The 17,564-nt window shown below is 41.4% G+C and overlaps 1 protein-coding gene across 2 annotated transcripts in view; it reads left to right on the forward strand.

Annotated features, from left to right (window-relative positions):
* Positions 1–1,731: 1,731 nt before the first annotated feature.
* Positions 1,732–17,564, forward strand: part of abca3b (ATP-binding cassette, sub-family A (ABC1), member 3b) — a 38,856-nt gene continuing 23,023 nt past the window's right edge. Inside the window, exons 1-5 of one of the 2 annotated variants that reach the window (XM_085404005.1) lie at positions 1,732–2,032; positions 2,981–3,079; positions 4,967–5,210; positions 14,723–14,850; positions 16,802–16,967. In XM_085404005.1, coding sequence (XP_085260131.1) covers positions 3,026–3,079; positions 4,967–5,210; positions 14,723–14,850; positions 16,802–16,967 — 592 coding nt within the window. In that variant the 5' untranslated portion in view covers positions 1,732–2,032; positions 2,981–3,025. Of the gene's footprint in view, positions 2,033–2,243; positions 2,384–2,980; positions 3,080–4,966; positions 5,211–14,722; positions 14,851–16,801; positions 16,968–17,564 lie in introns of those variants that run through there. The other variant, XM_085404006.1, reaches the window with a different exon arrangement.

Genomic DNA, 17,564 nt, shown 5'->3' on the forward strand with positions numbered 1-17,564 from the left:
ATATATATATATATATATATATATATTCATTATTCATTCAAAACAGCCCAGAGCATGATGCTGCCACCACCATGCCTCACAGCTGGTACTGTGTTCTTAGGTTTGAAAGCCTCACCACAATGGCACATACCTAAAATATGTAACCCTAACCCACAAATAGCTCAAACTGTGTCTCATCTCACCATGAAATTTTTCTCCAGAAGACATTTGGGTTGTCCATGTAAGCAACTACAAATTTTAGTCAAGCTCAACGGTGTCGATTTTGGAGCAGGTGCTTCTTAGTCCATGGCAGGCTTGAGCTTTGGTTGTTCCTGGGAGGTTTCTGCAAATCCAAACCAATTTCCTGACATCTGCAGGTGACATTTTAGTTATTCTTTCAGATCTTGGCAATTTTTTTGACACATCCAAATAACTTTTGTACAATTATTTAAACTTATGGTCTTGGAATCTGCAGGTGTTTAGAAATGGCTCCAACAGACATTTGAAAGTTGTGTAAATCTACAATCTCCTTAGATCTTCACTGAGTTCTTTGTACTTTCCTTTTGTTCTGAGTGTTGGTCAATCCAATGAGAGCAGTCAAACAAATCCTTGTTATGCTGGCAAAGAGAAACTACCAGTTGTATTCAATCATGATCACTATAAGGAGTTAATAGGACTTATCCATTTAAAGACATTTCATAACCTTCAGCACCATTTAGTGAAAGATTTGAGTGTGTATATATTTGAGCCTTTATGTATACTTTTGGCTCTGTGTGGACTAGAGAAAATCCAAAATAAATTCCAACTTCTGCACAAAGTTCCCGTATATCATTACAGTTCCATATAATCATTCCACCCTGGAAAAGAAACAGGTCACAGAACTGAAAACCCCCAATTTTCAGTGACATTCACGTCCATGATGTGTGTATGAAACTGCTGACCAGAAGCATATATGTCCTTCCCAACAGTATGTTGGATTATTTTTAATGCTAAATATACAAACACAAAAGCAAACAAAAGATGCCCCCTGCACACACACACACACACACACACACACACACACACACACACACACACACACACACACTTAATAAAGATAAAAGGAAAGCAAATAGCTCCACTTGTTTGATACACTACATGGTCAAAACAAACAAATTTCTGTTAGATCAAAATCTTCAAAAAGTTCAAAAAAGGTCCCAAGACATTTCCAGATATCTTTGTCTTCTCCAGAGCTTAACATTCAGTCAGTGAGCTGTAACCTCAAAATAATTTCATCAGCATGAATTAAAAAAAGGAGAAGAAGCAGACATTATATAAACAATCCAAGAGAGAAGTTACTCCATCTGGGTAGTAAGTTTTTGTTGTTGTTGTTTTTTGTCATCTTAACCTAAACTGACTTTTATATTTATTTATGCAGTTTTTGCAAGTTTCCCAACTCTGTGAAAAGAAAAAAAAAATAGTGGAGCAGTACTCCTCAAGCCTGACATATAAATATAAATGCGGTGCCTTTGCGCTTAAAGACGGAAGATGATCTCATCAGGGATTACTTAAAAAAAAAAGTTTAGTGGTCTTGATAGAAAGCTGAATAAATAACAAGGAAATAGTAACAATAAGGACAGTATACAGCCTCATACCAACTAAAACTATATTTAAAACTATTATCTAATCTATATTTGGTGTTATATGTGCAGCGGTGACTTTCGATCCTAGTTATTAGGATCATGTGACACCCCTATGTGGTCACGTGATATCTTTTGTTGACGTTTCTCGCTGTATTTTACATGCAATATATCCATGGGCTTATCCAGAAGCTGGTGCAATGTCATCGCCTCGCTAGCAAGCAGCAAACTCCGGAGGGTATAAACTTGCACTGGGCTGCCGGCGAATAGCTTCACTAATGCTACCGAGTATCGACAGCACTGGCGAAGCAAAGAGAGCCGAAGAGATGCTTTTGTTGTCGGTTTAAGACGATACGGAGGGACTGTTTTCACCTCGACAGGAAGAGGGACACCGCAGTTCGTGGAGTTGTTGTGCAGAAACCTTTCTTTTTGAGGTAATTGAGCGTATTTACAGTACTATTTACACTATTAAATAGTGTGAAATGTAACTGTGTCGATGAGTCAGTGCCTCAAATGTAGGAAATTGCTGTCTTTTTTCCCCCTCGGCTGCATTATTTGCATTCATCAGAGCCCTTTAAGGATTGACAAGAAGATTGACCAATCGGGAGAGCCAGAAGGCCCGGGATGGGCCAATCAGAGACGATGTCGAGGAGGTCCACGTCTTTAACTCCCTGTGCGTGGTTATTGTTTGCCAGAAAATACTAATAAGGAACTAGGTCAATGCGATAATTGAGCCCTGACTTATTATAGTCAATGAGACAAGTTCCCAGTTCCTTCACAGAAGGGTCAGTTTTATTCTGTTTTATTCGTGCTGTGCTGTGAAATAAGATTCTAATGGGACAAAAGTGTACTGTGAGACTGCGAGGACATCCTGGTTTAGGAGTTCATGTCTATCGATCGCGCTTTCTGGACTGTGTGTGTTTGTAAATGTGGTATTGCAGATGTGCGCATTCTCGTGTGTTTTGGAGCTGTCACAAATAGCTCTCTGTCTGTGATCTTATTACTCCTATAATAACCTATTGGGGAATTTCCATTGACTATTTATGTAAATGTAAATGACCTGGTTTTTTTTCTTATCACCTCTTTGCCCATGTCCCTCTGGTGTCTGAACAAATTTCTAGACTCTTATCATCTATTTTGTATTTATTATAGCTGTTCATATTTATTACCGATCACAGTTTGTGGAATTTCCTTTTAGCTTCTCTTGTTTTGGTTTTCCTCATGGTTCTCAGAAATTATTAAAGATCATGCTTTTGATGATTGCTCAATTTCACTTCTCTTTTCGAATCTGCTGTTAAATAGAAACTCAGAAAGAAGTCATTACAGTTTAGTAGAAGGTAAATCTGGAATGAAAACCTGACTCGCTCTCTTTCTGTCTCCAGCTCCAACAGAAGGCAGCTTGAACTGTGTCCTATGTACCCTTCAAAATGGCCATTTTCCAACAATTTGGACTACTGCTGTGGAAAAATTATCTTCAGCAGGTGAGTTAAAAGAAGGTGTACCACTTCTAACCTGCCTCTATGTCCTTTTTAGGTGCTGATATTCTTCGCAGCACCATTGTGTATTGTCAGAAGTAGCAGTGTTTACAGAGGGGCCGCCTGGATTTACAGCACTGAATTGATAGCAATATGAAAGCTCATAAATACAGTAAACTGACTAACAGTTAGTTTCATGAACTTAAGATGTTACCCAGTGGGTTGAAACCTGTTTAAGCTCAGAAATAGACAATATGTTTGTACAGTTTCTAGACTGGTCAGCTTATTGGTGGCTATCACATGCGTTTCCTAGCCTTATATGGCTGTCTTCGGGAGAAGTCATGGTGTATATCTTTAGTTATTTCAGTTTTTTTTTCTTTCAACATAGATCATGAGACAAAAATCATTACAGCTGAATTTTTCTATTGTGTTTATGGGAACAGCATGTGATTACATTCAAGGCCTGTCAGTTTACAGAAGACTGGAAATCATTTTTGCAATACAGAGTGCTTGATTTATACTGGCACAGGCTATTGGTACAGTTCTGTTTGTGCATTGTGCTCTGTAGCTCTTGTACACTTTTGAACATTAATACCAGTTGATGATTTCACAATCCTGCACATTTTGAGAAATGGCTTTTGCTTTCTGCTGCATAGCTTGTGTGCTCTGAGGGCTGTTTCTCCATCACCTATTTGTCTTTCACCTGCTGCTCCAGCTGTTGCCTTGATTCCGTTTGCAGAACACAGGCGCACTATATAATTTAATCTGTCTTACAAAATCTCATATATGATCATATTTGACTTTTACAATGAAATTCACAGACACAGTAGCTTAGGCCTGTTAAAGCCCACAGCAAAGCCCATACATTTCTGGTTCATCCTGTTTTTTATTTTGTGGTCATCACCCCCATGTTGATTTTGACATTATTTTCTAGTTAAGTCTTTTAAAACTTGTAAGCAAGCGAGTTGTGTAAGCAAGACAGATTTCCCACAACTATATGCAGTCATGAAACTAAGTACACACCATGATTCAGTAGTTTTTAGAACCTCTTTTAGCAGCAGTAACCCAAAGTAATCATTTTCTGTATGACTTTATCAGTCTCTCACATCATTGTGGAGAAATTCTGGTGTATTCATTACAATGTTGCTTCAGTTCATTGAGGTTTGTGGGTGTTTGTTTCTGCACAGCTCTCTCAAAGAGCCTGCTACAACATTTCAGTCAGGCTGAGGTCCGGACTTTGATTGGGCCATTGCAACATATGACTTTTTTCTTTGTCAGCCGGCAGCAACCTGCCAACCAGTTTTGGCAGGTTGCTGCTCCACACCAGCAAACTGCCAAAACTGCTGTTGTTACAAAGGTGATCATACTTGCTGATGATCAGTTAATCCAGTACATTTTATTAGCAGCATCTGGCTGCTTCCTACCCATGGGAGCAGTAAGGGGACACTACAGTTCACACTGACTTTTTTGCATGACTATATTTTACTCTGTGCTTGCATTCATTCTCCTAAGTAGCAATTTGGATTTATTGCTGAAAGGGGAGGGTGTAATATTGAGATTGAGATTAATGTCCTGAAACTGTCCAATGCACTTTGTACTTCAATCACTCAGCTGTGAAATTGTCTCATTTCACTCCATAACAGGTTAATAGGAATAAACCGATGCCCCAAACCCCATCCTGATTCAAATGATTAGTAGCTTGCATTATCATAGAGAGGTTTTTGCAGAGCGGTTGTACATGTTAATGTCACAGTATTTTTCCATTTTGGATGACCTAAGGGAGAGTTTATTTATTTCCCAAGATGTGTTGCCTTTATTAAAAATGATCAGTACTTTGTGTTTCTGTATGCACTTGATACCAGTGTTAATACTCTCCCTCACTCTGCTCCCCAGAAACGACAAATCCTTGTAACTCTGGTGGAGATCCTTCTTCCCCTGCTCTTCTCCTGCATCCTCATTGTATTGCGCCAGAAGGTGTCTTTCAAGGATTACCCAAATGCTACAATCTATGAGAGCTACTCAGTAGAAACACTACCAAAAGATTGGAAAAACTTACAGCTGACATATGTGCCCGGCAACTCCAGCGTGGTGCGTCAGGTGGCAGAGGATGTGCAAAGAAGCTTGTTCCTATCCTCAGGTGGGGAACGAATGTCGTATAACATGTAAAGATTTGTTTAAGAAGGAATTTTAATCCAAATGTAGATCTGTGAAAAGTAGGTCAGAAAATATATTCCATCTGCAGTTGATCAGTCAACAGCCAAGATTTGATTGGCACCAAAGATGATCAAAGGCATTTTTTTGTAAAAATACATCTAGATTTGAATCAGAAGGTATTCACGTGTCCGTCTTTGTGTTTAGCTCTTTCTGAATGTGATCATCCATCAGCCTGTTTGTCTCATTAAGGTATAGTTTGACATTTTGGGAAACCTTCCTGAAGATTAGATCAATACCAACTCCACTGTCTGTCTGGTAAACACAAGGTTACAGAATGCAGCATGTTAGTTTGGCTTTGCGTAGAACTAAAAACAGGAAAAGAGCATGAAATCTACCCTCACCTCTCAACTAAAGCCGACTTATAAACATTAAAATGCGTCTTTCCCATAATTCCAGTCTTTATAGTGAGCCGACCTAACAGGTTTCTGCCTTTAGTATTTATTTTAGTACAGTTTCTTGTCAGATGAAGTAAAAAAACAAATGTTTGCAGGAACATTTATTGCCAGTAAAACAAACCCTTTAGCCCTGACACCATTTGTAGTTGAGGACAAACCTGGGAATACTTGTTCTTCCAGAAACAATCCTCAGAAGGGCCACACCCTGCTCACGACCAAACGGTGTCAGCTTAGAGTTTAGACAAGGAAATGAAAAGGACACACACTGTAGCTCACATGGCTGCTCCCCCGGGGACACGTCTTTTTAAAAACTCAGGCGCTAACACACATCTGCCCTGTGTGACCAGTTATTCAGATAAACATGCAGACAGCCTGACAGACAGGTGTACAAACAGGCTTTTTGCATATTTGTTTTCATTTTGACTGACAATTGGCACGACGGGCAAATGGCTGCCGTGTGAGGTGAGCGGAGAGATACACAGGTAGCCAGAGATCTGTGGAACTGCTTCCCTGAACACAGCTATTTGAGATCTAAGCTCAGCTGTTAATAAATAATTTAACTAGTCTTAGCACTCAGAGGGGAAGGTGAAGAGGGGGTGATCAAGGCTGAATCACTGATATTTTGTTTTTCCTGCTGTAATTCTACAATGTTGTGCCTAAAATGAGGGATTCTTTTAAACAGATAACACATTAATTAATAATTAGAGATAAATAATGGAATTATTTGTGACTCCGGTCATGAAATTGTTTATTTTCCAAAATATTGTGAAATGGTGTGTTACAAAACTATTTTTCCTTCCTGTCATCATTTAAGAATAATGCTTCCCTTTTTAAAATTTGCAGATAATCTACTTCTTTTAAAGCTTTAAACACATAAGTGAACAGTTTTACTCAAGACAACAATTAATAAAACCTAATCTTACTTTATCAGTTAAATCACTGTTTTTTGAAAATATGCAATTCCAACATCTTTATGTCCTCAGTGATCTGTTTTCAGGGTTATTGAGGTTGTCTCTCGTACACACTGTTTTACCTTCAGTCTCATGTTCTCACGCTCCAAGCAGACCCTCCTATAAAAAGAAGAAAGAAAATGGTTCTTTCTGCCAAGTTAAGTCTGAACATCTGGCCTTTTCACATTTCAGCATCACCATGGACACATAAACATCATATTATGCACCTGAGGAACTGAAAACGGGTGGCTTACTGTCATTAGGGAAATACCCGTGTGTTCGTTCGTGTTAATATCCTATTGTTACAATCTGTTTGCTAGAAGCTACAGAAAGTCTTTCTAATGCTGGTAAAGTGAACTGCTCTTAGGAGTAGCAGTGGGCGATATAGCCTCAAAATTATATCTGGATATTCCAAGAAAATGTGCAATATTATTGCAAATTCGATGATTCTGACAAATTTTATTGATGCAGGCAGCAGCTTTTGTAAGTAATTAAAGGGAATTTTCCATCTTTCTTTTGCAGTGAGCATTGATGACAGACTGCCAAATTTGTAGTGTGAATCTATTGAAACAAGGTGCCAGCAGCAGCAGCCACAGGATTATGGTGTATTAGTAGTCACACAGCATTATATCCAGTGACAAATGCAAGCACAGAGTAGCCTACGAAGAGTTCTCCTGTAATTCTGGAGGAGATGCACAATATTGTCACATAATAAAACTGCAAAATATTCTCTTCCCGGGATGTTTTATCTTTGTAAACAGCTGCTTAAAGCCCTGGTTTTCAACCATGTAACCGCATCACTAATTTAAATCCACCATTTGCTCTTCCTGACATATGGACTGAAACTTGTGATGGTTGGTTGAGTCATTGGTTACTTTTGGGTTGTACACCACCAGCTGCTAGCATCATACTCGATGGTGTGTTTTTTGCCAAGTGGTGAAACACATTTGTTGTTTCCACCTTTAACTGGAACAGTTTCCTTGCATATTTTACTGGATAAATACTGTTTTCTGTTGGAGGTTGTTGAAGTAGCTTCCTTTTTAGGAAGAGGTACATGGATCGATCCGAATACTTGCAGTACTGGCCTTGTATTTACTTGTTATTGAATTGATACCAAAAACTGCATGATCGCACAGCACTAGGTACTAAGTCTTCAACATAGGGTGACACATGGCTCTTGTTATCTTGTCTTGTTATTGTGAACTAGGGAACATAAACATAGCTATTGCTATTGCAACCTCAATATGACACATTTAAATCACGTAAGAAATATTGCTGGTATTATCGCAGATAATATAATATGGTGCAGTCCTATTTGGAGAAGACCTATGCTGGATATTTGTTGACTATATTTCCTGGTTTTCATTGTACAAACTGACCAATCACAGCAAGACTTTTTGGGGACTAGATAGTAGCATTTCAGAGGGTGTAAAGCGGTGCAGAGAATAAGATATAGATGTGTCTATATGTCTATATGTGTATATCTATGTCTATATGTCTATATATATGTCTATGTGTCTATCTATCCGTCTGTCTGTCTGTCTATCTGTCTATCTGTCTGTCTGTCGTGTTTTATGGTGTTTTTATGGGCCGATGGATTTTTTTTTTTTTTTTTTTTTTAGGAAGGGTATATATAATGAAAGGTGTTGGATTGGCCAATTGGTCATGATCGACTCTGGGCTGGACCAATTACAGCCGAGGAGGCCGGATGCACCCTCTCCCTTGTTTAGCAATCACGTGATTTTCGCGCATTGCATGCCGGGAACTCGTGGCAAAACAATCCAAGTACCGCATCAAATGCAAGCATTTGCAGCACCGCAAAACGTTCATTCTCCGGTTCCAATGCCTTCTTGTTTTTTCTTTGACACACAAAAAGGAATGTACAAAAACAAAAGGAGAATAATGCCGGTCCGTACAAAGACAGACTCGACGAAAGGACAAAGAAAAGATATGAGGAAAAAATCAAAGGAGTGAAAGGGCAGTGTTGGGAAGGTTACTTTTAAAATGTATTCCGTTACAGAATACAGAATACATGCCCCAAAATGTATTCTGTAACGTATTCCGTTACGTTACTCAATGAGAGTAACGTATTCTGAATACTTTGGATTACTTAATATATTATCGTGCTTTTTACAACAACGTGAATGTACTATTGCTGTGTGATTTATTACTATTACTGAAGGTCCGCGACTCCGAACTGTAGTAGAGGGACCTCTGACTAATACGGCGGGGTCCCTATCGGCTCGTAGCCGAAAAATAGCTTTACTTTGTTGTGTGGGTCAACTTTGCTAGCAGAGACAGAGAGAGGCGTTGAAAGACTGCTCCAACGGAACTTATTGTTTTCGGAGGAAAACACGAACACGGTGTACAGTCGAGTCTTAATAGCTTACTTACAACTGCGCTCGTCAGGCACTCTTCTTGGCTGCAGTGGTTATTATTATATTTACATGCTTCCAGCTCCCGTTTTTCCTCGATGACAACTCGTACCTTTCGACTCCCCTTTTTCTCCCTCCTCGCGCTCACAGACACATAACGTGTATGGCAGTCCATTCTCCCTGCAACACGGACTATACTGCCCATGATGCTACATTCTTTAGAGCTATGCTTGTAGCATTCTGCCTGTTAGCTTAGCACAACAACAACAACGAAAAGGCGCTCTCTCACCCAGGAAACACACAGTCGCAGAAAGAGAGAGAGAGCGTCGCCCTGTAACCATGGCAACCGTAACGCTGCCGCCTGGAACAACAGAACGTAGCTGTCAAACAAAACCCAAACAGTCCTGACCCGCGACAATATGAAACAGGAAAGTACCGCAGTGTAATCCATTTATTTCAACAAAGTAACTGTATTCTGAATACCACCTTTTTAAACGGTAACTGTAACGGAATACAGTTACTCATATTTTGTATTCTAAATACGTAACGGCGGTACATGCATTCCGTTACTCCCCAACACTGTGAAAGGGTTAGACCCTTACGAGCACACAGAGTGGACAAAAGACATTAGCGTGCTGCCCAACTTTCACCACGCTCATATTTATAATTATACGGTTCTTGGAGTGAGTGCATGCACTCATGAAGTTTAGTAACTTCAGGTCACTGCAACAAGCCCAGGTACAGTTTACCGACGGATGGGTACAGGACCTTGAAATGCACCGTGTAGAACGAAAGACGATCGTACGAACAGAGGTAAGTTTACCAGTCTCACAAATCGTCTTCATAAATACACATTCGTTAACCGTTTATTAATATAACCTTTGAGCTCAACGGTAATTAATTAGTAGTGGAAATAATTTCTGGTAGCATTACAGAAATGTAGCAGTGACAATAATATTGTATGCTGTAATCGTACTGGACAATTAGTGATACAAAACAACTGTTTATGTTTTTGTCAATGTACCATGGTAATAACAGAAGCGAAACGCAATATTGTGTCAGGACAATTCACTATTTATGCACAATAAACACAATAAACAAAGGAGCATAGCGCAACAATTTCTGTTCAGCGCCAGACTTGCTTGTAACCTATATCACCAATTATGTTAAGAAAAATGACGTATTAACTACTACAAAACTCTGACCTTTGTGGGAATGCTTGGAGCAGACTAACCTGTGAGCTGGAGTGTTCTGAGACGTTATATTTGGTATATCCAGACCATCCGTCGGCTCTTACTTCGGAAACATGGCTTAAAAAATTTCTCTTCAACGACTTAGTTGACCTGGATGACTGAGAACCTTCACAGACTTCAATGACTTAATCCCATAAAAAAAAACAAAACGATCTCTTTACCCGTCGGCTTCCCGTGGCTGTCATGCGACCGGCTATTGCAGTTAATAATACAACAGCTTCTTGTCATTTTTTGGGTTTCTTTTTATCGCTGTGTAACTGAGTTCAATTGAAAGCCTGCGTGCGCTAGTACCTCTTGCCACAAGTTCCCAGAATCCTTTGCGGTTTTAACCCTGAATGACGTCACATTTTCAATCTTTATCCTGGTGGGCCGGTCTCTAGTCAAAATGCCCGGGCCGATTTTTTTGTCCCAGTCCAGCCTTGTTTACACGGGTGCACATAAGTGGTCCGCATGTGCGCATTCGCTGTCAAAATAAAAGACGCGCACCAGATAAGAAGTTGCAACGCAAGTTTGCGTCCATATAAAAAGCACAGTTTTTGTCTGCTAGAGTGGGATTTTCACGGCACATTCCGCACCACATCTCTGTGCGTTCATCATTTGTTTGAAGCCAGCTCACCTCCTGCAACCACTTTTCCGAGAATACGTGCTTCTTTTGTGGTTTCTTTTGTGGAGGAACACCAAAGTAATTGCTTAAAGGAGCTTGCTTCTTCGACATCTTTAAGAGTTCTAAACAAATGTCTGTCCTCCCAGAAAATATTATGTATGCAAACACCCGTTGCAACTTCATATCTTGTGCTCTGTTTTTTTTTTTTTTGGACAGCGAATGCGCACCTGCGCTTCTTCTGGGCTATATTCTCAGCAGCATATTGTAGCGGGTCAGAGCTGTTCAGGGTTCTGTTTGTACAGTTATGTTTTGTTTATGTTGCCATAGTGACGGGTGACGCCCTCTCGCAACGGTGTGTCCTTCCGGGGTCAGAGGGCGTCCTGTGTGTTGTTGTTGCTGTTGCTGTGCGGTTGCCGCGCTGAGCAGTTAGCTAGCGGCAGTGTTCTTCTGCAGTTGTCAATAAACGGCTGTGCTCCCTGGCTAGCTCACGGGAAGCAAGACCAAACGACACCTCCATCTCCTTGTCTGAGCTCGCCACATTGGTGTCAGAAGTGGGATGATGGTGGCACCCCATGTTCTGACCCGAGTGACTTTTCCCCCGCCGGTTGTGACTGGCCGGTGCGCCAAAAGAAGGCACCTGGACATTTGCAGGACTTTGTGTGGGGTAATGGGGTCGTTGGGGACGACTGACCCCTTAGGTGGGGGCTATGTAGCGGGTCAGGGCTGTTCGGGGTTCTGTTTGTACAGTTATGTTTTGTTTATGTTGCCATAGTGACGGGTGACGCCCTCTCGCTGCAACGGTGTGTCCTTCCGGGGTCAGAGGGCGCCCTGTGTGTTGTTGCTGTTGCTGTGCGGTTGCCGCGCTGAGCAGTTAGCTAGCGGCAGTGTTCTTCTGCAGTTGTCAATAAACGGCTGTGCTCCCTGGCTAGCTCACGGAAGCAAGACCAAACGACACCTCTGTCTCCCCCTTGTCTGAGCTCGCCACATTGGTGTCAGAAGTGGGATGATGGTGGTACCCCATGTTCTGACCCGAGTGACTTTTCCCCCGCCGGTCGTGACCGGCCGCTGCGCCAAAAGAAGGCACCTGGACATTTGCAGGACTTTGTGTGGGGTTAGGTGGGGGCTATGTAGCGGGTCAGGGCTGTTCGGGGTTCTGTTTGTACAGTTATGCTTTGTTTATGTTGCCATAGTTACGGGTGACGCCCTCTCGCTGCGACGGTGTGTCCTTCCGGGGTCAGTGTGTTGTTGTTGTTGCTGTGCGGTTGCCGCGCTGAGCAGTTAGCTAGCGGCAGTGTTCTTCTGCAGTTGTCAATAAACGGCTGTGCTCCCTGGCTAGCTCACGGGAAGCAAGACCAAACCACACCTCCGTCTCCTCCTTGTCTGAGTTCGCCACAATATTAAACATATCAGGTCCCCATAAGGAGAATCATGTGCTAACGGCTGTCTAAATGACTCGGGTAAAGTTTGTAGCATGCATGCTTGTTGTTTTTGTCTGCTTCCACTTGTCTTTGCACTAGGATGATGTCGGTGTAAATGTGCAGTCATATTCGTTGTGTCTGTGAAGGTTCTCAGTCATCCAGGTCATCGTAGTCAAAGGAGCTTGCAAAGAAAAGCGTCTGGACTTCTTTAAGTTGCTTGAAGACGTTTCACCTCTCGGATGAGAGGTGAAACTTAAAGAAGTCCAGACGCTTTTCTTTGCAAGCTCCTTTGACATATTCGTTGTGTTCCCACTAGTGCTGTCAGCGTTAATCTCGTTGAAATGACGTTAACGCCACAACACGGAAAATCTCCGTTAACGAGCTACCCCTGATCGCCTGTGCCTGGGGTTAGACGGCCAACACCTTAACGAGCTAACTGCGCTAACACACTAGTTCCCACCCATGTAATTGAGCATTGCGTGGCACATCCAACATACTGTTTTACTTTAGTCCGTGACGCGCTTACCTTCAGGGTCATACGTCACATGAAAACCAAAATAATTCCAAATGCCAGATCTGAATGAGGGTGGGGGAGGTTCAATTTGCCATGTTGCAAGGAGAGCTTAACTTCTGTCTCGCTAGCTTGCCCTGCGCTCTTCCTTCTGATGATGCTGTCTGTGTTGAGCGCTCAGTGGATCTGCGCTTGACAGTGCAGCCTAGGTGGAGTAGTCGAACGCAGATTCACTGAGCGCTCAACACAGACAGCATCGTCAGAAGGAAAGTTGATAAAATAAATTACAAATGTTGTATTGTTCGATACATATGCGTACCGAACCGAAAGCACTGTATTGAACGGTTCAATATCGATACGAATATCGTTGCACCCCTAAAAAAAAAATATAAATATATATATATATATATATATCCCATAGCAGCTGGATAGCGTAGTGGTTAGACTACACGCCTTTGGAACAGGACGTCGCCCGGATCAACAAGGTCCGCGTCAGGTGTTGAGGAACCAGGGCACCCTGACGAAAAGTGGGCTACTGGAACAAGAAGGCATCGGTGGGCAAGAGACGAAAACAGGGCGTTGTTGGAATGCTACTACGCAAGTAACCCCGGCGGAAGGGGCTACATGAATAGGATGTGGTGGTCCCCGTGGTAATCGGAGCACTAGGTGCGGTGACTCCCAAGCTAGGCGAGTGGCTCCAGCAGATCCCGGGAATAACATCGGAGATCTCTGTCCAGAAGAGCGCAGTCCTGGGAACAGCTAAGATACTGCGCAGGACCCTCAAGCTCCCAGGCCTCTGGTAGAGGACCCGAGCTTGAAGGATAAACCGCCCGCAGGGGCGTGCTGGGTGTTTTATTTTATTTTTTATATGAGTTCAACTTGAACTCCAGAATAAACCTGAGGATTTGAAGGGCTAGTTAACCCAAATTCCTAAACCTTACAATTTTGTCAAAGACCATTAAGTGGTAAACTATCAGCACAGCTGCACTGTCATGGCTCGCACTCTCACTTCAAGTGGTAATTGACAAACCTGCTGTTCTAGTACTTTGCACTAACCAGCTAACTGTTCCAAACTCTAACCATTACCTTTAGCTACTTGTTTTGTACTGTTTAGTGTAATTTAGCCAACAAGTATGGCTATTACATGGCTAATTATTGATTCATTTTAAAAAATACTACACCTAAACTAACGCTTACTCTTTAAACTGTCTCTACTTGCTTCGAATAATCCGATTTTTCACTAATACAACTGAGCTAACCCAAAATCTTCCCATGTATCTATTTCTAATGCTGCTAGATGGGAATTACTGAGTTATACTAGTGGTAACCATTTGAGGAGCGTGAAGGATGTCAGGTGAATATGTGAACTGTGTCTTTTGGCTGATTGCCCTTCCTCTTTATCTCTGTGCAAGTGTTTATTTTATGATCATGAACCAGATTTAACCCCGAGACCTGTGTGTAATCCTGACGCTCTTTGCCAGGCGCAGAATACCTTCATGCTTGCTTGATAAGTGCAATAAAGAGTTCAGCAATAAAACCGATTTAATCAACAGTGAAACTACATAAGAAAAGGTGGTTTAGTCTTATTTATGGTGCTGTGACATCTTTTTTTGTGTTTTGAACCCCACATGTTGCTCCAATTTTTTTAAAGTGATCTGTCATCTGTGTCCCCCCCCCCCCAAAAAAAAGAAGCATATTCCAGTGCACACTTGTCTTCTGGGGGACTGATCGGTTCTATTAATAATATTTGTGACAGAATTTGGTATGCTGTCCGCATCGTGAGCAATTTCATGCCTGTCGGCAAGAAAGGCAAGCCGCAAGGTCAAGGAGCGAGACAGGCGTGAAAACACCTGTGTGCATGAGATGAATACCAAAACACAATTCATCTAATGTTCTTCGTCTGTGTGTGTGTATTTGTCCCTGTTCCAGTGCGTGGTTTTGAGACAGAGGAGCAGTTTGAGAACTTTGTGAGGAATGACCCTCAATCAAGAAATGTGCTGGCTGCTGTAGTTTTTGAGCATCACTTCACGCATGATGATGAGCCCCTGCCCCAACAGGTAAAATGCAGCGTACACACTGACAGACAATTCCAGAAGATTACTTTGTTTTTACAGCGTTTTACCCGCAGTACCTGTTAAGGCACATTTATCTTCTTCCTGAAATTCATTCATTTGCCTTACCTGTTGAGAGGTGGTAGTTGAAAAGTCTGACCAAACAACCTTTAGTTTTTATAGTGAAACCTGATGGTGGAAAGATGCATTTAGAGGGTCACGCAGTCTAGCACTGTAGGAAAAGCTTCAGCTGACTCTGATGAAAAAGCCTGACAGGCTTAAAAGGCTTGAAAGCTTCACATCGCTCACTGTAAAGCCTTCAAGAGACGTACTCCTACATTTTAGGGTGAATCATTTAAGAACAAAATGTCTCTTCAGTCGTACTGGATTACGCTTCCTCTGTGCCTGTCTCCCTGTGTGTCAGCCACATCACTTCAGTACAGCTTGCCAGATTAAACCTTAAAAAAATACAGGTGACAAAAGGAAGCGTGAGACATGCACATCTCTTTAATGCTCACCTTTTACTGGCAGTTTTCTCTTTCTTTGTATAATGGGATTCACAATCAAAGCAGTGAACTGTTAGGCTAAAGGAAGGCACTCGTAGATGTCAGCTATTCTTTCATTTCTTTGCAAGAAACTACAGCTACATCCACATGTTCACGGGTATTTTGGTAAGCATCATCTGTGAGTAATAATGACATAAACGACGTTTCAGATCACTGAAAATGGAGCTTTTGAAAAAGTTAAGCCAGGGTAAACATTTTCAAAAGCTGTGTTTCTGTATTTACGTGCAGAGAAGAAAAACTGAGACTTTGACTTGCAACATTAAAAGTGTATGTTTTTATGTCTTTTTCTCATGTCAGACTGTGCCATGTCATTGTTTCTGTGCTTCTGATTGGCCAACATTTCCTCATGGTTACGGTTATATTGCCACTTTTGAGAATCGTGTGAGAGTTCTTTCTTTTTTTTGCGTTTTCATGTCAATGGAGGAACTTAGAAAAATTTCTGTTTCAAAAAATACCTTATCATGGTGATGTAGCCTAACACATTGACAGATGGGTGGATGGTAACTTGGGGACAGGCGAACAGACACACTGCACTGTAAACACACATCTGTCATAGCTTCGCCTTAGTTTTTATTTTTCTTTAATGTACAAAAGCTCTATATGCGCTTTATTTTGAAAACAAAGCACTCCTAAATTAGGATAGTTTTGACCCCTCAGTGTATATCAATAAAAACATGGTTTGAAAGCCTGGGTTTTTCCAAGGCTAGCCCCAGTAAGCTGTATAGGCAGAGATCATCCTCACTAAATTCAGATGCACACCCAGTCATTTTATTTTGGAAGCATGCCTGAAATGTGAGAGTGTAGGAGCCAAAGATGATTATGTTTAACATAGATCAGTTTCTAATATTACTTAGTTTGAGTCTGCCCCATCTAGTGGTTGAAATTGGTGTCGAGAGGACATAAAGGCAGGTGATGCTACCTGGAGTGGGGTGGCTGAAACAGGAATACACAATCTTCGACCTCACAGATCTCCTCCTCAGATATTGGCCTCTACTTGCGCTGCTTTTGATTTCAGACAATCCTTAGTTAATCTTTGTAATCCCTGTTCAAGTTTAGTTTGAAATCATGGATACTGTATGTGTTTATTACTTCAAATTAATAGCGCTTTATCTCAGTAACAGCGCTGCTCTGTGGACTTTGGATTATTTTGAATGTGAAAAGTCAGGCGTTTGCTAAGCCACTACAAGTCGTTTTCAGAAGGACATTAAATAACCAGTACAGACAGAAATCTCTCAATGGCTATATATTACTTGAAAATGGAAAAATTGTTAAGGACAAAACCACTGGAGGTGCTACAGTTGTTAAATTCACTGCACGACTTGAGTGTATTGCTTAGCGTATCACTCTACTCTTCATTAACGTCTGTTCTCTTTTTGCGCTCTGACATGCAGGTGAGCTACCACTTGCGCTTTACTTTTTCGCCACGCAACGCCCCGATCTCGGAAAAGTCTGAGCTGAACCCCAACAATGACTTAGACTGGCACACACACAGTCTATTTCCCCTTTTTCAACTGCCAGGACCAAGAGAGAAGCACTTCAAGGAAGGGGGAACACCTGGTGAGAATTCCTATTGTTTTAAAATGCTGTTTTAAAATGTTATTTTTAAATGACACCTAAAATAGTAGGTATTTATTTTTCTACTTAGAGATTATGCCTGATAAAAAGCTCTTAATTCTTCGACTTTGAGTGGAGAGACAGCCCTGCCTGATCAGGCTACATTTCCATGGCAACCATACCCCTGCACATGCTCAGCATAATCGGCGTTATCTAGTTTTTGGCAGGGCACAGTGTGCCCACCAATCACTTATGGGGCATTTTCAAGGCGTTAAGAACCCTTCAGGAGGCATGAGTTGCTGTTAATCTCATTTTCACATTTGCCCGTCAGCTGGTTTAAATAATACAGTAACAATGGAGGTTGCATTTTCCAGTGTGTCCCAGCAGCCTTTTATTTCTCCTTAAAATGTTTTTGTCCTTAAAAATTGTTTGCAGCTAAAATAGAAAGAGGAGGTATACTCCAAAGCCCTTCTGACAGCATAATAAAAGTGACATGCTTTTATCATTTAGAGTCACATGAATATGGATTTCCAGCCTCCACGTGCATAATAACTTGTGATTGCAGCTTCAAGTTTGTTACTCAAGGCTGCTTGTCCATTC

This window comes from Rhamphochromis longiceps, linkage group LG4 (assembly GCF_057381845.1).
Source record: "Rhamphochromis longiceps isolate RC_006_pf linkage group LG4, R_longiceps_female_GT1.1, whole genome shotgun sequence".
NCBI classification, from domain to species: Eukaryota; Metazoa; Chordata; class Actinopteri; order Cichliformes; family Cichlidae; genus Rhamphochromis; species Rhamphochromis longiceps.